At 41.7% G+C, this 25901-nt stretch overlaps 1 protein-coding gene across 2 annotated transcripts in view; it reads left to right on the top strand.

The window, feature by feature from the left end:
• The window catches only part of TMEM43 (transmembrane protein 43), an 881455-nt gene that overhangs the window by 41263 nt on the left and 814291 nt on the right, over window positions 1-25901 (top strand). For both annotated transcript variants that reach the window (XM_044078600.1, XM_044078601.1), the window contains exon 2: window positions 23039-23188. In XM_044078600.1, coding sequence (XP_043934535.1) covers window positions 23039-23188 — 150 coding nt within the window. The remainder of the gene's footprint in view (window positions 1-23038; window positions 23189-25901) is intronic.

Here is a 25901-nt window from a genome sequence, read left to right as displayed (position 1 = left end):
TCCTACTCCATCTCTTCAATTAAGCCAATTTTGACACTGTATCACAATTTGCCATCATTGACAAACTGATCAAGCTCAATATAAATCCATATATAACCTATCAGATTGCCATCTGACTTACTTGTAAACACCATTCTGTTAGAGTTAATAGGACACTAGCCTCAAACAGACTTTTTACCAGTAGTGTGTCTCAGGGCTGTGTTTTGAGACCAATTATATTTGGCATCTACTGCTTTGATGTCATATTTGATACTAAAGGCCTCTGGCAGACCAAGTTCACAGATGTCTCAAAACTTGAGAATCCATCTTTAATTCCCTGAAGTTACTTGGATCCTCCAAGAGGGCCTAACTTGACCAAATTTGTGGTGGCAGAATCACTATCTAAAGCTGAATGCCAAGACATGTAGCATCATCCCGTTTGGGAAGCATGAACTCTCACACAAATGTCATGTAAACAACACTCACTTAAAATAAACCCTGCCATTAGAGACGTAAACATCTTCCTGTGTAATGATCTCTCCTTTGGCCACCAAGTATCTTATGTCATTAGGAAAGCCTTCTTCTGTCTCACCCAACTGATTAAGGGCTTCTTTCCATCAAAAGCAGCAACCATTCCCCTCTACTCACCCTTTACCATGGCCTTAATAGAATATAGTATGCTGTATAGTATGTACTTCTTTCAAGATAAGTTAGATGTTTGATGAATGATATGAAGTTGTTCCATCTTGCCTTCATTCTTACTAATAGGTTCAGAGCCGATCCTCTGCTCCGACTCGGCCAAATGCAAAAGCTTGAGGTCTTCAACCAGTTCGAGGCCTACTCCTTATCTCATGATGCACTGGTGCTTCCCCCAGATCTTGTTTGCCACTGCAGCAGATTGGGCGATTCACCAGCTCTGGCCAATGAAATTTTATTTTCTTATTACTTAGAATAATTTAGCTCTAGATAGGATTTGTTTGATTAGGATAGTAGTTATTTCTTGTATTGCCTTTCGCACTTAGTGTTTTTTTTCGCTAGTGTGTTCCTTTTCTTAGTTCTTCTTGACCTGTTTGAAGGCCTTTGTTAATCTCCCTATCCCCTTAATAGAGTGATAGTTTGTTAGGTTTTCAAATATTAGTACTTAGAATTGTTGTTATACAGGTAACCTTGTGTGAATATTGACATATTTAGTCATTTAGTTCTTCTTAGTAGTGTGGGTTACTATTCTATTTAGTTTTTCTTGTATCCGGTTTAAGTTAGAAGGCTAATTATTTTTTTACAAGCTCAATTAAATTAGAGAGCTCTTTATTGTGTGCTTGTGTGCAGACCATTTCTTGTTACCTTTTTCTTTTAAGATGTCTCAACAAGACAAAGACAAGGAGGCTAAACAGTCTAAGCCTTCAGGTTTAAGAAATGCCATAAATGTGGACAGAAAATGTCCATTGCTGTTGGGCACATGGATTGTGTGGATTGTCTAGGTCCATTACATTTACAGGAAACATGTTCCATCTGCCACTCTTTGAGCTCACGAGTAATACAAGAAAGGAAGAATAAGGTAATTGTCAGGGGAATGATTAAATCTTCCTTTCAGGAATCATTGGAACAAGGTCATACAGCTCATGTCAAGCCGTCTAAACCTTCTAAAAGATCTTTCACTACTGGATCTTCGGAGCCAAAAAAATCACCGTCATCCAGTAAGGTGAATTCTGATAGACATTTGACCTGTGTGCCACTGACTTAGGAGCCGATGGTTATTACAATGAGGAGCCGGTCCCCGGTACTGGAGCTGGTATCTTCCATTCTGAAATCTCCAATATTGCAATCTGTAGCTTCTTCGGTTCCGTCCTCTCGGTCTTCAAGAAGCCTGTCGGACATGGATGTGGATCATGTGGTGCAGAGGCTTCTGCCTACACCAGTGTTAGTCAAGCTTTGTCGGGGCTGACCCTTCGGGCTTCGGAACCGGCCAAACTTCCTCCTCCCATATCTGTTCTTCCTCCAATCCGACTCAAGGTTTTGGAGCCAGAGTGCTCGGAATTGATGATAGTGGAGCCATTGGTACTGGGACCTGCTCCAGGACTTGAGGTTCTGACCTCTCAGACTACTTCAGTGCCAACCAAGGAGTCTAGGGGCCGACACTCACCGGTCTGGTCCAGGGAGGATAGTTGAACCGATCTTTGGGTCCAACTGTGCCTCTCTGGGCTTCGGCGCGTGTGAGTTCAGCGTTTACCTCTGGCTCAAAGCCTACCATCTTGGTGCCCAGGGAATTGACTGTATCTTCGAATCCAGGGGTTCCTTCGCATCGGAACTGGTGGGCTTTCGATGCCATGAGGAGAGCACTGTCCCCACAGACAACCACTTCACCAGGACCAGCAGCTTTTCCCCCTAAAGCACCAGTGTATACCTTGTCATCACAGATTCCACAAAAGTGTAGAGACCCAGAGCCTCAGGAAGCCCCATTGGGTGATCCCTGCTCTTCTGAGACCTCACCAGAAGCTCCCACTGAAGAGGTCCCTCAGAAGAGACTGTGCAAGAGGAACCATCTGGACTCCCCTCAAGAATCTGTCACTTCAGATACTGACTTAAATGATTCAGAAGGTTCCCCACGGTCACCCTCAGAAGATATCTCCTTCGCAGATATCTTCGAGATTCTCAAACAGAGGGGTGATTGGCAGCCCATCAAACCTACTGATGATGAGTCAGTCTACCTGAAGTCTTTTGGGTCTCAGCCCTCCGCCTCTTGGGTGTCTCCGCCTTTCGACGAACTCATGGACTTAGTTTGTCGAAAGGTGTTGGAGTCTCCAGATATAGTGGAGCCTGTCTCTAGGAGGCCTAATAAGTTTATTACCTAACCACAGGACAATGTTTTTTTCACCAAGAGAGTCCCTGTTGATGCCATGGTGGTGGTGGCGGCGGCCACCAAGAAGGCGTTATCCAAAACTTCGACGTCGGTCCATCCACCAAATAAAGATTCAAGATTCATGGACAAATATGGAAAGCGCATGTTTACTTTAGCAACTTTTGCTGTTAGGTCACTGAATTATCTCACACATTTCACTAGATTGCAAAGAGATCTCCTAAAAGAGCAAGGAGATACTCTACAGGGTTCAGTAGCTGCAGGGGTCTCAGACAAAGTATGCTCACAGCACTCCACTCTTAATTCCCTAATAAGCTCATCCATGCATTTGGTGTCGTATGCAGCTGATGGAGCAAGCAGAGCAGCGGGTATAGGAATTGCTCTTGCTCTTAGGAGACATTCTTGGGTGCGCTTATGTTCATTTGTGGAGCCCTTTAAGTTATCCTTTATCAACACCCCTTTTGATGGCGCGTCCGTTTTTATACCCAAAGTGAAAGAAATGCTTACCAGGTGTGAACAAGAGGGGAAGACTCTGTCTGCCGTCGGAGTCCGTTTTTCCACTCCTACCAGACCTTACCCCAAAGGTCAGAAAGGAGGAAAGATGTGGTTCCATAAAACTCAAGGAGCCTTTCAGGACACACGTGGTGAACCCCCATCCAGAGGCAGAGGAGGGGGCAATAATGGAAGACGCCATCCACGCGGCAGAGGGGGTCTGCTGAATCAGGGTGACAGAACAGTTCTTTGGGAAGTTCTATAAGTCCTCCTGAGAGGAGTCCCGCCTGTCCATCTCTGGAGGCAGTCAGGGGGACACTTATCTTTGTACGCAGACGCCTGGCTACAAATAACAAATGACAGCTGGGTACAAAGCATCATAACCAGAGGTTACTGTATTCCCTTTTCCACCCCACCTCCCTCAGTAAGAAAGATCCCAGGCGTTCCACCCAGTCACAGGGAACAAGCAACCATAGAAATTCAAAGGTTGCTAGAAAAAAGAGTCATCCAGCTGGTCCCCGCAGACCAGATAGGATCCGGAACTTACTCAAGGTTCTTTTTAGTTTTTTAGTTCTAAAGAAAACAGAGGACTGGACACCCATTTTGGATCTCAGCAGATTAAACAAATCTGTGAATAAGACAAAGTTCCAGATGGTTACACTGCAGTTGATACTTCCTTTTCTAGGAAGAGACAATTGGATGTGCTCGATAGATCTCCAGGATGCGTACTACCACATAAAAATGGACAGCCCATCCAGAGATCACCTGCACTTTCAGCTGGGGGCCAGTTACTACCAATTTTGAGCTCTGCCCTTTGGTCACACAACAGCCCCTGGAGTGTTCACCAAATGCATGGTAGTAGTCACTGCTCACCTGAGATGTTTGGGATTCCAGGTGTTTCCATACCTAGACGACTGTCTCCTAACCGCCACCACCGGGCATCAGCTCATTCAAGCAAGGGACACTACTGTGAATCTATGCTGCCAGTTGGGGATTACCATAAATTTAGAAAAATCTGTCTTACTGCCATCGCAACATACCATTTTTATAGGAGCAAATCTGGACACCACCACAATGACCTAAAAGCTTCCAGCAGAAAGGGTTTGTGCTCTTCAACAACAGATTCTGACCCTTTTCTCAAAAGAAAAAACCCCAGCTTACATGGTTCTCAAATTGTTGGGTACAATGGCAGTAGCTATCATTGCAATTCCACTGGGTCGATGCTACAGTGGCTCCTTTTCACGCAGTGGTCCTGTCAGGAACTCGCAATGTCGCATCAGATTATAATCACTAATTCATGCAAGAAGGACCTTCAGTGGTGACTGACATTTTCATTGTGTAACGAAAGGACATCCCTTTGTTCTAACCAACCTTATTGCCATAGTGACCACAGATGCTTCCCTGATAGGGTGGGGGAGGCATTATCAGGGAAGAACAGCCTAAGGCACATGGAAGGAAAATGAGGCTCACCTGCATGTCATTGTCCTAGAGATGAGAGCAGAACTTCTAGCGTTGCAGTCCTTTCAAGACTCTTCCTCTGGGGACCATTGCAATTCAGACAGACAACATGTCAGTAGTCTGGTACATAAACAGACAAGGAGGAACCAAATCTTACCCCCTGTGTCGAGAGGCCTTGAGGGTATGGCAATGGGCAAACTCCACTCAGCGCTTTCCGATCGCAATGCACATCCAAGGAAAGTCCAACATGATAGCAGATAAGCTGAGCAAGGCAATTCTATTGCCTCACGAGTGGTCCCTAAAGAAAGAAGTAGCAGAAGAGATATTCTGCATATGGGGTCACCCTTGCTGCCATCTCTTTGCCACACCCACAAACACGAAATGCAGCAGCTACTTTGCCCTAAGGGATGCACATGTACACGATTGGCCCCCGGGTCTCCTTTATTCCTTTCCACCATTACCTCTGATACCCAAAGTTTTACAGAAAGACAGTGCTCTGGGAAGGACCATAATTCTGTTAGCCCCCTACTGGCCTCGCCAGATTTGGTTCCCCTTTCTTTGGCCTCATCTATTGGAAGAACCTTGGATCCTGGACCCAGTTCCAGACTTCCTGATTCACTCATCGGGGGCTCTTCATCTGTCCCTTCAGTCCCTCAAATTGACAACTTGGCTGCTGCAATTTCAAACATAGCCAGGCTTCAGAATCTTTCAGCTGCAGCGCAGCATATATTGACATCCTCTCACAAATCCTCCACTAGAAAGCTATATCTCAGCAAATGGAAAAGATTCTCAATATGGGCATTACAAAATCATATTGAATCCTTATTTAGTTCCAATGGCTTCTATTTTGGAATTTTTGACAAAGCTTTTCAGTGACGGAGTAGCTGCCACGACTATTTGAGTTCAATTGGCTGCAATCTCCAACTTCCGTCTTGGTGAGGAGGGGTCTAATATCATGTCACAGACTCTCAAAGGTGTTTCTCAAAGGCACTATAATTTAAGACCACCCATCAAATCCCCTATTTCTCTGTGGAATCTAAATTTTGGTTTGTCACTAATAATTCTACCACCCTTTGAACCAGCCTCTTCATGTGACCTAAAGTATATCACATGGAAAACTATCTATCTAGTAGCTATTACTTCTGCTCAGAGGGTTTCAGAGTTACAGGCCTTGTCCATTAAAACCCCCTTATATCATATTTCATAGTAAGAGTGTCTCTCCGGACAAATCCCTCATTTTTACCAAAGGTATGTTCAGAAACAAATCTCAATCAGTCTATAGAATTGCCTGTATTCTTCCCCAAGTAGGACAGTAAGACAGAGTATATGTTATAAAAGCTTGATGTTCACAGACAGCTCTGCTTCTGTTTAGACAGGATCAAGGATTTTAGGAAAATGGATCAACTCTGTTTCCTTCTCAGACTCCAGGAAGGGTGCTCCTGTGGTAAAAAACACTTTATCTAAATGGTTGTCCGATTGTATTTCCTTTACTTATCATTCAGTGAATACACCATTATAAGACAAGATAAAGACCCACTCAACTAGAGCTGTCTCGACTTCCTCAGCCTTTTCTGCCAATAGATGCAATTTGTGCAGCAGCTATGTGGTCAAGGCCTCATACCTTTTTCACTCATTACAAAGTAGATAAGGCCTCCAGGGGCGGGGCTTTCTTTGGTTCCACTCTCCTAAAGAGTATACTCCGTGAGCCACCCGAGAAGATGGTGCTTGGGACGCTATTCCATTAGTAAGAATGAAGGCAAGATAGAACAAATTCATGTAAAGAAATTATGTACTCACCATAACGTTCCAAGTGAGTTGTTCATCTTACCTTCATTCTTACGTCCCACCCTCCAACCCCCTTCCAGGCTTCTTGAGGATCGAGAACCTGAGGTGAGGCATGGCTGTAATTGAACTTTATTTAGTGTATTCTATGCTGTTGCTATATTGGGAGATGGCTTATACCACTGTTGGCAGCAAACAAGATCTGAGGGAAGCACCAGTGCATCGTGGGATAGGGAATAGGCCTCCAGCTGGTTGAAGACCTCAAGCTTTTGCATTTAGCCAAGTCAGAGCCGAGGATCGGCTCCAAACCCATCAGTAAGAATGAAGGCAAGATGAAAAATTCATATGGAATGTTACGGCGAGTACATAACTTCTTTATTTCTCACTAAAAAAAATATCTAGTGTGAAATCTGTGAGTTATCCCAAAGTGTTTAAAGCCCCATTTCACCTCTGTGTCTGCAATATACTCCTATGAGTGATCTAGGCTTGGCCTACAGTGCTGTAAATGACCCAGTCGTGCTTAATCAAGTACATATATGCAAACTGGTAGTTACACATATACAAGATCAAGTGACCTAAAGCTATCCAATAAAAGAAAATGCAGGTACTCCACAACAATCGAAGCCAACCAGTCACTGATAAAGTAAAAACTGCTTTTATTGTAAGAAAGTAAGTGCTTTCACATCTGCTAAGGATGCTTCTTCAGACTTTGATGACCTAAATCTATAATGGAACATAAATAAGATCTAAGATCCCTTAGCATGACAGGGATTTTACCCAAAGACATCCCCACCTGTGGAACAAATTCCTACTTTCTTTAAAGTAAGGCATGTTTCTCACTAGCTTCATATCCAGCTTTTATACAAAAGGATGCGAAACTACAAATTTACTGCAATTCTAGTCATTCAATCCCTTATGGACAGCAAAAGTAACTATTTGGGTGCACCAGTGCTTTTGTGGTGGCTAGGCTTCAAAAGGCTTAACTGGTCTATTGCAAAGCAGCAACTTATGAACATTTAAAATTGCTGATTTCTGAGCACCAGTACTTTGACCTATAGTGCTTGGTAACACAGGCAGGGAAAGATGGGTGTAGCCACCCTAGAGGGGATGAAGCAGTGCGAGATGGATACCTTATATTGGTAGGAGAGGGGTGAGCAGGAGGATGAGTTCTAGGGGTGGGCTTTCAGCTTCCCAAGATGTTATAGTACAGTTGTTGTCATTAACTAGTTGGCAGAAGCATGCAGCAGCATGAAGAGGGTGTTGTGGGTCCCTTTTGTGACAAAGGTAACTTGTTCCCCCACCTGTGTGCATGAGCAAACTCCCTTAGTTATGCCCTTCCCTGCCATGGATGGCATCAAGTTCTGAGACTGCAGTCCACTGAGAGATGTCATCCGTGACTCCCCACAATCTGTTGCCAGACTGTGTGTCTGTCACAACCACCTCCCATGACATTGGCCAATGTGATAACATTGCTGTTGCTTATCACAGTGTCCTCCCTCCACCTGTGCAAATGTTGATGACTGTGACCTGCCTACCTTCTCCCTCAGCATGTGTGGGTAATGTAATGTGTTACGCACATGTTGGCCATTCCATGTACTGCTTTATATAGCTTGCATGTGATAGCACAGAATAAAATGCGTGCATTGTCTGTAGCATGACCTATAGTTGGGGACCAGGTTCTCCCTCTTTGACAATACCATGATGTACTGAGGTCAGCTTTTCCTCATATGTGCTGCTGCTTCTGCCTGTTCATCCGCTGTCTGCTGTACTCCTTGGCTCCATTTTCTTCGTGTATGGTGTGCCCTGCTGGGAAATTTCCCTGCTGTTGTAACTGTTCCAGTACAGGCACATTATGCATTGTGGTGGGTATTGCAGTGCCATACTGTATACATCAAGGAAAGGGCAAACATCCTTTCAGTTATTTGAAAACATATTTCACCATGTTCTGTTTGTCTGTATATTCTGTATTTCATGCTGTCTCTGCAATGGTCTTGGGGATTATCGGCCATAGTTTACTGTATAGCCAGCATAACAATAGTGATGCTGTTGTATGTGACCTGGTAACTGCTTTTACTGGCCTCAGTACCCACTTTTATGTGCACCTAGCAAGTAGATGACCTCATTTGAAGTCCCCACCACATGAGTCACTTAAAATAGGTTAGACTTGTCATGTGAATCATGGAAACTGCCTGGGTGTTGTACAAAAACATTATATGTGATGCTGTAGGCATTACTCACTACTTGACAGTTGAGGGAGTAGAAGCCCTTTCTTTTGATGTACCTAAAATCCTGTTGACCTTGTAGGGCCCTGATGGAAATGCAAGTGCAATCAGTGACTCCCAGGACCTCAGGAAATTAGCAATACTGTAAAGTACATGCATAGTGGTCATTCTCTCCTCTGCAGTCCTTGTGGTGGTGGTGGTGGGGGGGGGCATATGTGCTTTTCTACATGCTGTAGCGTAATATTAAATAGCTGGTGCAGGTCACATGAGTCTGATGCCTGTGATATTCCTAGCATGACCTATGTAGATTGCTGAAAGACACTTGTGGATAGGATGTTTATGGGGTAAGCAATACATGCATCTCCCTTGATTTTGTGTGTGCGCACCATTATACAGCAAGCTTTCATATGGTTTCTCTGTCCAGATGGGAGTGTTCTATTATCTTCTAGTCAGTCAGGTACTGGTAGGTCACTGTCTGTGGTGGTGCAGTGAGCCGTGATGTTCCATTTTACAGGTACTGATATAGGTACTTGCTCTGAGAGCAGCCAGTAACACGTTGCTGTACTGTAACTGCAAAGATTGTGACATCATGTACATCTGCAATTCCTGGCATTCAGAATAGGTGAATGTGATGTGTAGCATTCCTGTTTTATTTTTGAACTTCTTTGTCTTTTAGATTTATGGGTAGTTAACAGGAGTGCAGTCCAAAAGACCATTGAGGAGATTAGTCTAATTTCCCAGTTGCCCAAACACCCTATCTGGTTAAGAAACTTGCTCAGGGTCTCACAGTAGGCAAATGAAGGTTGAGGGAATCAACCACAGAAATTGGCTTGTTAGTAACTCATAGTCTTAATCCTCTGCACTAACTGCTTGAGTAATCATTGTGCCTCGTTTGTGTCAGGAACTTCATTTCCATATTATGTGGGTATTTGCATGCGCTGCATACTATGTTATTTCTACCACAGCACAGCTGTGCTTCTTGGGGCTCAAAATCACCTTAGCACTGTGTCATTGGTTCCAGCATTAATTTGCACAGTGTTGTGCTCTGGATATGAAAGTTAACCTAAATTTTAGATTTACTTGATATTCACAAAATAGCTTACTGTATTTGTAGTTTAATTCGCCACAATTTGAGTAGTGGGGCTTACAGCATTTCATTTTTTCTTCACGTTTGGCAACTATAGCAGAGGTTGCAGAATGTGGAATAATTGAAACAACCTGCCTTGAAGGTGTGACTGCAGTCAGGCTACATTGCAATAGATGGTTTCAGTATGAAAATGTAGCACAAAGTTCTTGGTTATAACTTTGCAACAGTGTAAATTTACCATTTAAAATACTGAAATCTTACCAGACTGTGGCAGTAAGATACAAGGAATTATTATTGTGTATGTGAAGGATAAAGAGAAAATTCATTCAGCCGGTGTGCAGGTATGTCTGCAAACTACAGAGAAATATGCTCAGCAGACAAAATGGGTGGGGTCACATCCCACCTTAGAGAAATGTCTGAATGCTACTATGTTCCCCCTAATATTAAGGGCATTGTGTGTAGTGGTACCAAAGTGTGTATCTTAGTGACAGAGCAGTGTGATATATAAACTTACTGTAGCACAAAACATTGTTACTTGTTTTCCACATTTTCATCTACCATCTTTGATAGGACAGTAGTTTTCTTTTCCTGGCTGTGGGATACACAAATTCACCTCTTGGAAAAATATACCCATAACAATAATAAAAATGTTGGTGTGTTTGCATGCATATTTTTGAGAGTGGGAAAAATACCCTTTCTGTAGCATTAAAGAAATTGCACATTGGTGTGGCAGTTTCAGAGATTGGTATGAATTAGTATGGGAATGGGGACTCTAGAAAATTTACCAAAATGCTATGATCAGAATGCTGGTATTCTGCTGTGGGATTCTCAACACTTGCTATTTTAGTGAATTTAGTCAATGCTGATGTATCACAAGATACAGTGGTTTATTTCATTATGCTATTGAAAATATGCCAAAATCATTTACAGAGACAGTCTGCTTCTAGTTACTTTCTAACTTTTGTATGTCTAATATGATTACCAAAATATTTAACTCCGATGATGCTCTTCAGAACTTTATATTTTATTCTGTCTCTTGCCTGACCATACCTTTTGTTAGTTTGCTGTATTTCTAAGTTTCAGCATTCATAGTCATGTGTTCCTGGTGTCAAATTCCTTTCCCTTTAATATGTGCCTTTTCTTTTGCCTCAGTACTCTGTTTTTTGTATAGACTAATAATACAACAACAGTGATTCTATTAATTATTGTTATATGAGCATTCATATAAATGGGTAAGTTCATGAAGTCTTAATTTATTCATTCTTTCGTTTACAGGTCAGTCTTTCCTGCTTGCGTGGACAGTATCTGCCACTTGTTAGCTGTATTACTAGAAGACTAGTGTCTGATATGATAAAGTATCATAGAGAGACTGTTTCCATTAAAAATATGTATTATATGATTTGTGACGTACCTCAAGGTCTGACTTTTAAGCACTTACACTTCTAGAGCCGAAAACAATATGTATATCCCTATTGTCAGTTAAGCATGATTATCATGATACAATGATATTAAAAGGAATTAATACCGAATTGTAACTTTGCATAAGCTACTTTAAACATTCACCACTAAGGCTGTTAATTCAGACTTTATGCCCATTGGTTTTGGAATTATAATTTAATGTTCATATATGTCCCAAGTATATTGCATTTATTTTGCAAAACAATTGCTTGATGATTGTAAGATCAGGTATCATTTAAATGTACAAAAATACAGTGATCTCTTTACGTAAGTTTAGAAATGCAGCCATATTGCAGCAGGCCTTAGCAGCGTACATACAGTTTCAGTGAATGCACTTTCAATCAATTAAAATAACCTTCAGTCAAAAATACTGATAAAAACAGAATGTGCAGTATATTGAGAAAAAACAGATCTTACAAGGCTTGGGAGCCAAGGCTGAAAGGCTTCTAGAAACTTACAGGGTTTTGGTGTTATTAGGAGATGCTTCAGACACAGTTAAGTTAGTTCATTTGGAATGATATGCAGAAAGTCTTTGCAGTACAGATACTCAAGTGTGAGTGCAGAAATCAGGTTAAATGTTCAGCATTCCTAGTGGTTAGGAAGGTGGTTTTATGCGTGCAGATTACAGAGTTTAGTCCCTAATAACAGAAAAAAGGGGGTTGGTTTCTCTTAAGTGGAGATTGGCATAATGGTTAAGGTGTTTACAGATACAAGATGAAAGGTTTGATTCTCTTATGAGATAATTGGCAAGGCCTAAAATGGCCCACAAGGATAGTTAGTATAGTACTATTCAAGAGGAAAGGAATATGAATGCAGAGGACTATTTCAGTTTATCAGCATTGTTATTGGCAGCAGTATTGAAATATTGTTGACATCTACCCCCACTGTACATAGTGAAGTATTCTTAACCAAACTACAGTATTTGCAGACCTTATACATTTCGGAATAAAAAGACTTGACATGTAAAGGCGAGACTGACACCTGTTCAGCACAGTTTTGGGTAATTAACAGTTAAAGGCATGCATTCCAGTTTCTTCCAGCTCATACCAGTGTCCTACAGTCGTATCAGTTTCTTACATTGGTTTTATTTTGTTTGACACTCTCAGTAAAATGGGACAGTAATAATGTTATTGACTGTTTTTTTTTTCCTTTTGGTCTGAGTCCCTGCATACCTGTTCATTAAATCTCCACCTTTGCTGTACTATTGACCTGTTCATGCCCCTCAGGGTGAAAACCTATGACTCATTCATTACCTTTAGGGTGAGAGTCAAGTGCCAGGAGTGGTGCTGTCATCCACATGGGATTGAGGACTTTCTGCTATGTCCTAATCCCAGTATATGACATGTTAACACTACTAAGTTCAGACCTGTAATAGATGTATTGTAGGACAGTCTCTTGCTGTTGTAAGCCAAAAGATATCGCCCTCCAGTGCAAATGCCTGTATAATTTCTAATTATGATCTAGACTGAGGAATTTGTATGGAGTGCACTTTCCAGGAATGTGCCACTTATTTTCACCCCAGAGGTGACTGGAGACAACACTTCTGCTCTTCATGGTTGGTTCTTACTGGTCAGAGGCTGCTAACTGAAGCCTGGTCATGTGGTTCTTGGGCAAGACTTTATGCTTGTAAGCCACATAGCCAATGCCATTGGAATGTAAAAGCATGATGATGAAATAGTTAGTTTTGTTGCCTGTCACTGTATATATCTCTCTGCATTAGCACCTACACATTTCTGTATTGAGTCCGTTTTTCATCTGTGTGCATACAGGTTTTTACTGAAGTCTCTGGCTTCTTTCCACTTCCCAGTAACAGGTAGGTAGGTGAAGTGGAGATTCTCTGAATTGCCAGTAAATGTGTGTCCTCCAATAGAGTGGTCTCACACTTAAGATTCATTCTCTGTATGTTGCCTACTTCTTGATGTAATAAGCTCCAACTCCCCCACTAACCTGAATTTGATAAATTGGATATTAGAAAAAATAAATGCATAAGTGTAATATTTATTTCTTAAGCAGGTAAGACTTGTACACCAAATGTCTTTCTTTTTATGCATGACATTTAAACACCCATCTGATTACGTGACTTCATTGGCATCACACAGTGCACTTGTGGAGGCAGAGGGAATTAAGCCTAGTACAACAGACTTATATGTATCACATTACCTTGGTTATCACAAGAAATGCACAATTTACTGAAATGTTTCATTATGTGTAGTTTTACATGCTTTAAATATACTCATGAGTTTTACTGCAACATTTTTGTACAACTGTGAATTAAAACAATTTTAAGATCCGTAATAAATGGACTAAAGAATTCTGTTGTAAAGAGAACTAATCACTTGCACCCTCCCCCACCAAGATCACTGAGTAGAGTATTAAGACGTGAGTACAGAATATTTGGATATATACTTATGATTTCCTGTCTGCTTAAAACTGGTCCTGAGTCTGTTGTGTACTTTTATTATTATTATTTAAATGTCTAGTCTCCAAAGTTGTTATTCCCTGATCTCAAGAAGATGATTACTGGAGGTGTGTTACGCATTTACTGCACAGACTGCTTTACTTTCAAAGTTTTAAAAGTCACCATTATAGTAAATGTGGAGGTAAGAGGTTCCAATGTGTGTTGGGGGCAAAGGAGCAGGGCAACATTGATGTCTGCAAGGTGTATGTCACCACTGATGCAGAGCAGTTGAGCACCTTAGAGTACAATTTTAAAAAAGCTTAGTCATACCGCTGCCTTCTCTTACAGATATAAAAGTTATCCAGACAGAGATAAAATGCTGTTGCTTGAGGTATATTAAACTTTATCTTTCTATACACTGATTTCCTGTTGCAACATATACAAATGACAATAAAATGACTTTTTTTTCACTACAGTTAGATATACTAGTTATTGTGCCTACTAAAGGTCAAGCGAATGTAATGAAGTTTGTTAGGTAATAATGTGGTGTCATTCCCTGAATATTCTGTACTTTGGTCCTACTAGTTAAGGATATTTCTAATTTATATATAGACAGGGCATCTTCCCACATCATTGCCACATTCATTCATTTTTTAACACCTTTATTGAAGTATCACTTAAGGCACAGGCAGATATATATTTATGTAAAACAAAAACCATAACATGTTCATATTTACACGTATATATTTCATATATCTTTTATATAATTATCAATCCAGCATTACATAAATTGATCAATTGCTGCCTTCCCTTAAACCTCACTCCCCTTACAAAACATTATTATGCATGTGTAGCTCACACAATTTCCACTTTTTCCTTTATAATTTGCCCCTACCCTTTTCTAAAGTTCCCACTTCCATTTCATCTGTGTTGCAATATTCACAACGTCAAAAAGATTTGCTTTAGACTTTTATTTCCATCCATCCTCAACCCCTTTTCCCATTTTGCACATGGGGTTGGGGTGCCACTTCCACAGTGACAGTCATCTCTGGCCAGGATTTACACCGCCAGGTGGCTAGCCCTGCTGTGGTTTTCTAGTAATTGCCTTTTTGGCACCCACTAGAATTAAATTTAACAAGGCCTTACTATATTTAGGCAGTTAAGATCCTGTATCCCTACTGAAAAAAAAAAAATTTCCTTGGTTACATTCTTTGCTCACCCAGTATTCCTGACAGAGTACCCTGTAGGCAATTAAGTCTGCCAACTCATTACACTCCCAAAACATATGTTCTCAGTTATCTCTTTCTTCCCCATCACACCTCCAGTGTTTGCCATCTACCTGAGTAAAATTTCTTTTGAAGTCTGCTAGGGTATAAAAAACCTATGCAAATATTTCCAAGCAAAAATCCTAAATCGTCTGTAGAGTTTGTTGCATATTTTGGAGCCATAAATATGTCCTCCCATTGTTTCCTTGTGAAACACACTCTCTTCTCAATCTTTTCTAACTTTCTCAGATTGATTTCTTTAGTTATCTAATAATATTTTACTTGTCCTACTACCTTTTTAACAGCAGTTTAAGCTCTAGCTAGATTCAACTAAAAACTCTATCAGAGCTGGTCTTTCATTTAGGATTCCCCATTCCCTTTCTCTTTGCCTATACTGTGATATTCATTCCCTGACAGGGAAGGCAGTCTCTAGCCTGAAGTCCAAATGTCTTCTTGGCCTCTTCCCGTTCTAGTACCTTTCTCTCTCTAGATTTTTGCTCCTAGTACCTTGGATCCTTTGCCTGTTTTCTGTAGTAAATTCATGCTAAAAGTCCATTTCAGCACAGGCCCTGGGAGTTTAAAAGCTCCAGCAGATATATGTAAGATTCTCATTACAAAATAATTTTATTACTGTACATTATACGTGTGAATAAACAGGCAGTTACTATACAAAAATAAAACATGGATTTCTATTGTGATGTCATTATACCTGATATTAAATTCCAAGTATAAAACATTGAATATGCAAAATTTTCATCTGTAATATATATGTAATGTATATTTGTGCTTCAAATTTTTTGGTGCTCTGTTCAATTATCCTGATATGTCTTCGGTAAGTCATCCGACTACCAACATTCCGAAAAAACACAAAGGTAAAGACAGAGACAGGCCGCCCAGTTTGCCAGTATTCAGTGAGGCACTTTCGCAGCCCCTGATACCCACTAGTTTGGATTCGCAGGCCTCTACTGAGACCCATTCGGAGTCCGGTATGCCGCGAGATGCTTCAACTGTGGAACCTGCAGATGTCTCTACCGTGGATGGGTCCGGAGCCGCTGTGAAGGCACCGGCTTCTGAGGGTGTATTCAGGCCTACTGACTTGCATATTAAACCGACACCATCTTCTTCTTCAAGGCCTAAAACTTGAACCATGCCTAGAAAACTGATGGCCAGATTGCATGGTCAGGCCTCTATGCCTAAAAAAACAAATGATAATGGCTGAAGACCTTATACTTTAATCAGGGGAAGCCAACCTTCTCCCTCTAAGAGACCTAGGACTGAATTTGCTTATGATACTTCAAACCAGGATTCTGAAATTTCTGTTTTCTCTGATGACCAGGATTTACCCTTATCTACCTATGAGGATTCTGATGCTGAGGACTCTATTCCCTCTGCTTCCCCCCACAGAGGATTTCTTTTTTTGGTGAAACCTTGCTTACTCTCAGGGAGCATTTTCGTTGGGAAAGTTGGGATTTCTCTGATTCTAAAAAGAGGCTTAGGGATTTCTTACTCCTGCCCCAGCATAGGCCTTTAGCTATACCTCCTGAACTGGACATTTTTGATGATGCCTTTTCGGAATCTAGCATGGCCCATGACTCTTTACCTCCTGCTTCCAGAAAATCTGATAGATATTACGAGGTTCCTGACTCTCACAAGTTCCTTTCCAAAAATCCTACTGCAGATCCTGAAACTGTTTCACAGGGACCCTAGGGCATTAAAGCTACTACTGCCAAAAATCCTACCCCCTCTGATAGAGACTCCAGGGCGCTGGATAGATGGGGTAAGAAGGTATACACTTCTGCAACTTTGGCCATTAGGGCCTTGAATTGCCAGTTTCATATGTTAAGTATCAGCAGCATATTATTGGATTGCTTAAACAGAAAATTAACTTGATTCCTGATTGTGCTGAAAATAAGGATTTACAGCATTTAATGTATTCTGCTGAACAAGTTGGTAAACATACATTGCAATGTGGTTTTGATTCACTAGAGGCATCTTGCAAGGCTATGGTAACTGGGTCTGTATTTAGAAGGCATGCTCGGTTTAAGGAGCACTCCTTGCCAAATCATGTTAAAGCGAAATTACTGGATGCTCCCTGAAATCATGACCACCTGTTTGGCAACAAGGCAGAAGTTGTTCATAAAAAGATGGAGGAAAAAGCTAAATCTATGCAAACTGTTACAGATTTTTTACAAGTACAACCTCCAAGATTTAGTAGGCATTGGCCTTCTAATAATTGGTCCTTTCCTGCCTCTTCCAGACCTTCTCAGTCCAAACCCAGATCCAGCAGAGCACTCAGGCTTCAGTCCCAGGGGACCCACAGGACTAAGCTGTAGGGGACCTCCACTTCCAAATCTGGGAGTAATAAAACTCCCCCCTATGGTATACTGTCTCAATGAATTTTTTTTAAAACTTCCAAGCACGTCTCAACTGGAACACAGCCTTGAGCTACCAAGTGCATCTACAAGCTCAATTCCTGCCAGGAAAACTAAATACACTGGCAGATGGACTAAGCAGAATCCTCATGGACCCACACGAGTGAAAACTGGAACCAAGGATTTTCAACATGTTGACAAGTATTGGGGGAGCCCAGATATAGACCTGTTTGCCTCCCCCCAGAACTATCAATTGGAAAAATCTTGTGCAAGGACACCCCACAGACAAGCTTGGAAAGTGGATGCTCTGTTCTTCAGCAGGAAAAACCTATCAGTTTATGCCTTTCCTCCGTTGCCTCTACTCTCCAAAGTACTACTAAAGATCACACAAGACAAACCAAGGATGATTTTGATTGCACCAGACTGGCCACGCCAACACTGGTGCCCCCTCCTGCGCAGTGTGTCACTGTTGGCCCCATGGCACCTGCCTCAGACTCCTACCCTGCTGTCTCAGCAGGATTACCAGATTCTGTACCCTCAGCTTCAAACACTGAACCTAGCAGCCTGGCTAATTATCTAAGCTCTCCTTTACAGTCCCTCAGTAAACCAGTGATGGGTGTCATTTTACAGGTAAGGAGGCCTAGTACTAGAAAATCTTATGCTAAAAAATGGAAAAGATTCTGTGCCTGGAATCAATCTCAAGGGATGAGCACAGCAGCGCCCAATTTACCTCAGGTTTTACAGTACTTAACTGAGATGCTTCACAGGGGCCTATCTTTTTCCTCAATAAAAATTCATGCCTCAGCCATTTCAGCTCATTATAACACAGAACCACCCCTCTTCTCTCATCCACTGCTCAAGCAGTTCTTCAGAGGGGCCAAAAAATTTAAGACCACCCAGGAGAACTCCAACTCCAGCCTGGGACCTTAACTTTGTATTGGAGAAACTCACCCTTCCTCCTTTCGAGCCAGCTGCTACTGCAGATCTAAAATTACTTTCTTGGAAAACAGCTTTCCTTTTAGCCATCCCTTCAACTAGAAGGGTATCTGAATTACAGGCCCTTATGGCAGTGGAACCTTTCATCATCTTTCATGCGGACAGGATTAATCCCTCTTTCATGCCAAAGGTGGTATCCACTGTGGCCTTTAATCAGTCCATTCATTTGCCAACCTTCTTTCCTAATCCACAGAACAAAGGGGAATGGATACTGCACTCCTTACATGTGCACAGACAACTTAGATTCTACTTGGACAGGACTAAACCTCAAAGGAAATCTGGACAACTCCTGGTGGCATTTTCTGCAGGGACAGAGGGGAAGGCTATTTCAAAGCAAACCATCTCCAGATGGATAAGCCATTGCATTCATTTCTGCTGTAAGCACCATGGAAAACCTATCCCATAGGGGATCAGACCCCACTCAACCAGGGCTTGCATCTACCTCTACAGCCTTTCTCAGAGGCGTACCTACCAGGGACATCCTAGAAGCTGCTACCTGGAGTTCTGTAAATACTTTCACCAAGCATTACCATTTGCCAATTTTCTCTAAATCCAGAGCTGGCTTTGCCACTGCAATTTTGCAGGGCCTTATAGCTGGTCCTAATGCTATCTAAATTCCTCCTCCCATCCTTAGCTTTGGGAATCTACCCAAATGTAATGACTGCAACAGTGAAACATGAAGAACATAGTACAGTTGTGTACACTTACCATAAATGTAGATGCTGGAGTGTATTCACTGTTGCAGTCCTGGTTACCCTCGCTCCAGCCTCCTGACTTCTTTTGGCTATACCTCTTCTCTCCTTTTCAATGCTTAAAAGCTTTTTGGTGTATTTGCTTTTTTGTTGGAGGTATAACCTTGTATATTTATAGATTTAATTGCTTCCCATTAGGGGGTCACCTGATATCTGGGGCAAGAAAAACTGATCCACTGAAAACAGGCTCTGTGGAACCTAGTTGGACTTTCCCGGTCAACAAATGTTAAATAAATAAATAATGATGCCGGCTGCATGTTTTATACCCCTGACGACCTGATGTCACAGAAGAAGAGACAACAACCGATGTAGGACCCAAGACTTTGTTAATCAGGCCAACTGAGGGCTACTGCAAGCAGATAACCCAAATGTAATGACTGCAACAGTGAATACAGTCGAACATCTACATTTATGGTAAGTGTACACAACTGTACTTTGCCCCTGTCCAAGAGGGACACAGGGAGAACCCACAAAGTGAATTTACAGTTAACCATCCAGTTGTCCAGATTGTGTTTGAAGAGAGCCAATGAGGTGCTCTGTTTGACGTGAGGTGGGAGTCTGTTCCAAAGGTGCGGTAACCCGTGGGAGACAATTCTGTCCCTCCAGCAGGTTCTGTTAATGTCACATACCAGGTTAAGGTCTTTAGAGCGAGTAACGTGTGTACCATTTGACTTGCGGATATGCAGCATTTCCAATAAAGCAGGGTCCGAGATTGCCTTGTATGCAAAGCAGAGATCGCCTCTGACTAGACTGTATGAAATAGAATAAAGTGACCATAATTTCAGATGATGCACATAGGACAGATGCTGAAGACCATATATTTTACTTGTGAGGAACCTTTGTGGTCTCTCCACTTGGTAAAGGTGCTTGGGAAGGTACATACCAAAATGGGTGTTGTACTCAATTATTGGCCTGATGAGGGAAAAGTACAGGGAGGTTATAACTTCTTTTTTTTCTGGAGGCAATGTCCTCATTTATGAGATGAGCAGTATCGAATGCCCTTCTTACCACTGTGGAGACATGGTGGTCAAAGGTAAGGTTGCTGTCAGCCTGTGTGCCCAGGTCTCTTACAACTGAGTGTGTACTTAAGGTGTTGCTATTGATGTGGTGGTAAGCAGGAACATTGATCTTACTGAAAGGGATAACGATACTAGGGCCATGACTTTGGCACCAGTCATTTGTTTGTATAAAACCCTCTTGTAGATTGTTGACATCATTTGGAGATTCTGTGATCACTCCCAGTTTGCAGTCATCAGCAAACTTTGCCAGCCCCAGACCTTTAGTTTTTGTTTTTACTTCGGAGAAATAGATTCAAACAGTAGAGGTCCCAGGACTGATTCCTGTGGAACACCACTGGTTACAGGTCTGCTGCTGGAGGTGGAGTCCCCTATTATAACTGTATGTGTTTTATCAGTGAGCCAGTTAGCAACCCATCTAATGATATAAGGGTTGATACCTAGCTGGGTGAGTTTGTTAATGATGCCTGAGTAGAGGATAGTATCAAACACCTTGGCTAAGTCCAGGTAGGCTGTACACACAGATTTCCCCTCATCAAGGACCTTGGTGACTGTCTTGAAGAAGTTCACCAAGTTTAACAGGCATGATCTCCCTTTGGCAAATCCAAAGTGAAAAGGGTCAAGTGTTTGGAGATTACCTGTATCTTTGTTAATAAGGTCCATGATGATTCACTCTGTGGCTTTACCGATAGGGCTAGTCGGGCTAATAGGTCTATATTTCCTAGGGTCAGTGGAAGCACCACCGTTGTGCAAGGAGATAATAGTGGCCATTTTTCATTTAGCTGGGATGAAGCCGGTGCTTAGACTGTGATTGAAAGAATATCCAATGGTGTTGCTAATTCTTGTTGGAGCTCTTGAAGGACACGACCTGGGATGTTTTCAGGTCCTATAGATGCTGTGTTTTTGGCCTTAGAGAGTGTGTTTATGACCTGCTCTTTAGAGATGCAGGCTCTACATATGTGGTATCTTTAACTAATAGTTCGGCACAAATCTGGACCTTTCCTTTTAGGTTACGTATGTAACCAAAGAATACCTTATGGTTGCCATTTGGGGATTGAAGTTTTCACAGAACCTGTTGGCCAGCAAGTTAGCTATATCCCTAGGCTCAATATATCTGGTATCATTAACTACGAGTTTGGCACAAATCTAGGCCTTTCCTTTTAGGTTACGTATGTAACTAAAGAATACCTTATTGCTGTCCTTTGTTGAGCAAGCTAATTTGGATTCATAGTTTGCTTTGGAGGACTTCACAAGAAGTCTTGTTGACTTTTTTAAGCTGAGGAGGGAGTGTTTCCAGTTTGGGCTCACTCCCTCTTAGTCTTAGACAGCAATTTCTTCCTCTTATTGTAAAGCCTGATAATGGCAGTTGTCCAACAAGCAGGTTTCCTCTTCCTTGAGGAGCTTCTTTTGGTTATATCAGGTACGGCTGAGTTAATGCAGTTATACAGGTGTTTGTTCTTTAAAGCATTGGTGTAGAAGAATTCTGCATAGCTGCCATTCCCATCTAAAGGGGGAGGTGTAGTGAAACTATTCATACCACTCCGTAAGAGGTTATAATCTGCTTTGGAGACATATTTTAGTTTATTTGCTGCTGGGGGGATCAGGTGTGATAGTTACTTCGAATGAGACTGATTTGTGGTCAGATCTCACCAGGGAAGACCTCACGGGGGGGGGTTAATACAGTTGTCCCCCATATTGGTAAGCACCAGATTCAGGAAGTTGGCACCCCTTGTGGCGGTGTTAACCAACTGGTCCAGGGCATTGGAGTTAACAAAGCCAAGGAACCTTTGGGCAAGTGAGTCTGAGCAAGAGTAATTTACCCAGTCAGTGGATGGATAGTTAGTCACCCAAAACCATGGTGTTCGAATGTATCTTGATAGACTCAAGTAGATCCAAATAGGCAGAGTGGGTGTCCTGACTCATGGAGGGGGTCCTGTAGCTAGCAATGACTTGAATAGGTGTCCTACCAACAGTTAATTGCACCTGAAGTATCTCCAGGGAATCATACTGTTCAAAGAGTCTGGAGATGTATTTATCTTTAATGAATATTGATACACCATCTCCTTTAATTTTCATGCCTTCAGTGTGTGATCTGAAAGTATGGAAGGAGGTGTAGCCCAGTGTGGTGGGGTGCTGTCCACAATCTTGAATCAAGTCACCATGACTGTACAAACGTCTTTGTCTTCCAAGGTGAGGACTGCTTCCAGTGAGTGCAGTTTTATGTTAAGACTTCTAGTGTTTAGAAGCATAATCTAGAGGTTGTTTTTAGATGGAGTTTTTATGTCGGGAATTTAGTCTTTGTGATTAAGGCGTCTGGATTTAATAAATCCTTATCAGTTGTTATAGCCCACCGGTTTGATTCTCGTCTGGGGTGCCTTCTGTGCAGAGTCTGCATGTCCTCCCTGTGGTCGCGTGGGTTTCCTCCGGGTGCTCCGTTTTCCTCCCACATCCCAAAGACATGCTGTAGGTGGATTGGACATTCTAAATTGGCCCTAGGTTGTGAGTGCGTGCATGTGTGTGCCTTCTGTGGAAGGTTGGGCGCCGGGCTGGCAACTCAACACTGTAAAACTCCACTGCCAATCATTAGCGGACAGGTGATCCACTGTGGCGACCCCTAACCGGGAAAAGCCGAAAGAAGAAGAAGTTGTTATAGCCCACATGGAGATTGCATGTTCTCTCCATGTCCTTGTGAGTTTTCTTTGGGTTTACTTAAATGGTTACTTACTGTTAAAACTGTGATACAATTACTAGACTCTATGGTCCCCATGTCTAGAGTTAGTCATGCTTACTGCAGAATTGTATCAATTATATAATGGGAACAGATGATGATGCATAGTTTCTTGTAGCAGAACAAAATTCTCCCCACCCCCGGATTATTAAATTTTGATTTTCTTTTTGTTTTACTAGTATACAGAGAAAGGAAGCAGGGATGAACATGTGAAAGTGACCAGTCACTGCAAGCCAGGATTTCTAGACCGCCTAAGTGAAACAGCTGGTGGCATGGCTATTGGTGTTCTTATGTTTGCATTATCTTTTTATCTTCTTTTCTCCAATGAGGTGAGTACATTTTTAAAATATCTTGTAAAGTCTCTCTTTTTCTGTCTACTTTTAAAAAAATCATGTTAACTATATAGTCTCTATGGATACATGCTCTCATTTCTGGAAAAGAAGAATGTGTAGAACTTGTGCATTTTAGAAAAGTATTCAACAAAGGAATAGTAAAAAAAAATGATTAGTAAATGTATGTGGGTTGACTCATTTGTATAAGAAGTTGTTAAAGTTTATGCAGTAAAAAAATACAGTTAATATATTGCATTTTGTAATGAACAGCTGTTGGTAGGAAAATATGCTCTCAGCAAGGAGAAAAGCATGATGATGGAGATTGAAAATACTGAATCAAGTAAGTAAATAGAGAATTTCACACGCTGCCTATCATAAAGGTGTGACACACATAAAAATCCATCTGCTGAAGAACCAGCTAAGAGAAACTAAACAAGTGTTGCAAGTCATGTAGTAGAACTATTCACCCAGTTATTGAACAGAGGCAATGTTCTGCAGGCTGGAGAGAGGTCATGGTTTTGCCTCTTCATAACGAGCAGTTACAATTGGGTTAGGGAAATTGCAGACCCATAAGTTTGACCTTAGTTGGATGGCATGCTATGAAATAGGGAAAGGCTAGTTGTTTTCCTTGGGGTCGCTAGACTGCAGGATAAGTGGCAACCTTAGTTTGTGGAAAACAAGTTAACAGGTTGTTTGTTTGGTCTTTGTTTGGGTGGTGCAGTGGTGCAGCGGTTAATGTTGTTGCCTCACAGCAAGAGGTTCTCCGGTTTGATTCTCGGCTGGGGTGCCTTCTGTGTGGAGTTTGCATGTTCTCCCTGCGTTCGCGTGGGTTTCCTCTGGGTACTCCATTTTCCTCCCACATTCTAAAGACATGCTTCTGGAGAATTTCTCCCCGGGCCTCCGCTGAAAACAGGATCTGTGGAACCTAGTGGGACATTCCCGGTCAACAAATGTTAAAAATAAAAAATAAATAAAATAAAAAGGTTATATCCTCTCATTCTGATCCAGTTTTACAGCTGGTTGGACAGTAACTTGACAAAAGAACTCCTAGTCGTCGTGTACTTTGATTTCAGTAAAACCTTTGCCCGAGTCCATCAGAGGAGATTGATAGGCAAAGTGAAGGGAGTTTGAGTAGGATAATTATCTGACTATGTAAATTGGTGCATGTGTGGCAGGAAGCAGGGAAACCCATAAAAAGGAAAGAGAAGTGGTTAATGGAGAGCTACAGGAGTTTGTTATTAAATTATTGTGCTTGGGTATCTTTGTTTACAACAAGAGGCAACAAGACCAGGATCAGCCTGTTTGTACTAACTCTCGGGCCCAGTTCATTTTAATAAAAACCCTTTATATTGTAGAGATATCATTCTCATCACAGGTGGATGTCTGCTCTTGACTGTCTAGCACAATCTTGGCTTGAGAGAGCTTTGCTTCCAATTTGGCTATGTAAGTGCATCCCTCGCAGGTTGTAGTGTTGGGTGGTAGGAGGAGAGGGTTGTCTGTGTACATGAGGCAGTTGTCGCATTGCCCCAGTATGCCCAGATTCACCAGGTGGCCAGGAGAAATCACCGGAAGCTGACCCTTGGACATGCCTGTTTAGGTGCTTTTTTTGTAAAGTACAAGAGCTGTTTTCCCTTACCTTTGCAAGGTACTTTGCAATTATAGGCTTAGTGCCTACGATTCATTTCTCCTTATTGACAAGGAGAGTTGAGTGCTTGTATCAGTTTCAGGCTTCTTAGTGCTTTCCAGCAGGTTCTAGAGAAGTGCTAGTCATGGGGATTCAGATTTTAGTGCTACTACTGAGAAACCGGCTAGTTCTAAGGGAAAATTTGAAGAGCAGACTTTCTGGCACCTGAAATAGTTTAACCGTAGCCCTGCAGTGCTGCACAATGTAAAACATGCGCAAACACAAGCGTTTTTAAGCCAGAAAGTTGAAAGGGATAGAAATCAGCCCAAAAAGGCTAATAAAATTACAGTTTCAGAGCTGGAAACCACTCCTCTAGTGTTAGGCAGTACAATGCTCACCACTCCCACTGGTAAGCAGTAGGACTTCCCTCTACCATAGCAAGGTCTGGATAGCTCTGAACTCAGAAAGTAAAGTCCCGAGACAAGTAAAGCCTGGGATCTGGACTATACTGGCTAGGAAAGGTGGGAAACTAGCAAACAAGATAGTATTTTTTTTTTTTGTTAAGACAGGCTAAACAATACAATAATACAGTAAATAAACACAGAAAAGGCTAACACACGAGTGTGTAATCCTAAACATTAAATGCAATTAAAACTCTACACAATTAGCAATTTAAAACTTTTTAACTCAAGTAAGGCAAGTGCACAACTGAAAAATGATTTAAGAGGCAGTAATACAGTAGAATAAGTAGCTAGTCTACATATATAGAGAAGTGTATATATACAGAAAAGCAGCTAAAACACACTTAATTCAGAAGCAGTACAACCCAAAGCACTTGAGTTGTAGCAATATTAAGGCAAATACAGTTTTAATAAATACACTAAAATATACTCTATATTTCCTAAATGTTTGAGAAGCAGTCAGAACACAAGGAGATTCAGGCAATTTTTTTTTAAAGAAAGGGAGAAAGGAGGAACAAAAGGCCTTCTCAGATGTTCTCTCTGTATTAGGTAGAATGAGCTAATGATACTAGACTGGGAGGAGTGTCCCAGATCAAATTTACAGTAGGGGCGGGCAACTGCAAAG

This window comes from Protopterus annectens, chromosome 7.part1 (genome assembly GCF_019279795.1).
Source record: "Protopterus annectens isolate FY-2018-M chromosome 7.part1, PAN1.0, whole genome shotgun sequence".
Taxonomy (NCBI): Eukaryota; Metazoa; Chordata; order Ceratodontiformes; family Protopteridae; genus Protopterus; species Protopterus annectens.
Note: the sequence above shows the minus strand (reverse complement) of the source record. Positions and strands in the feature narration are given on the sequence as shown.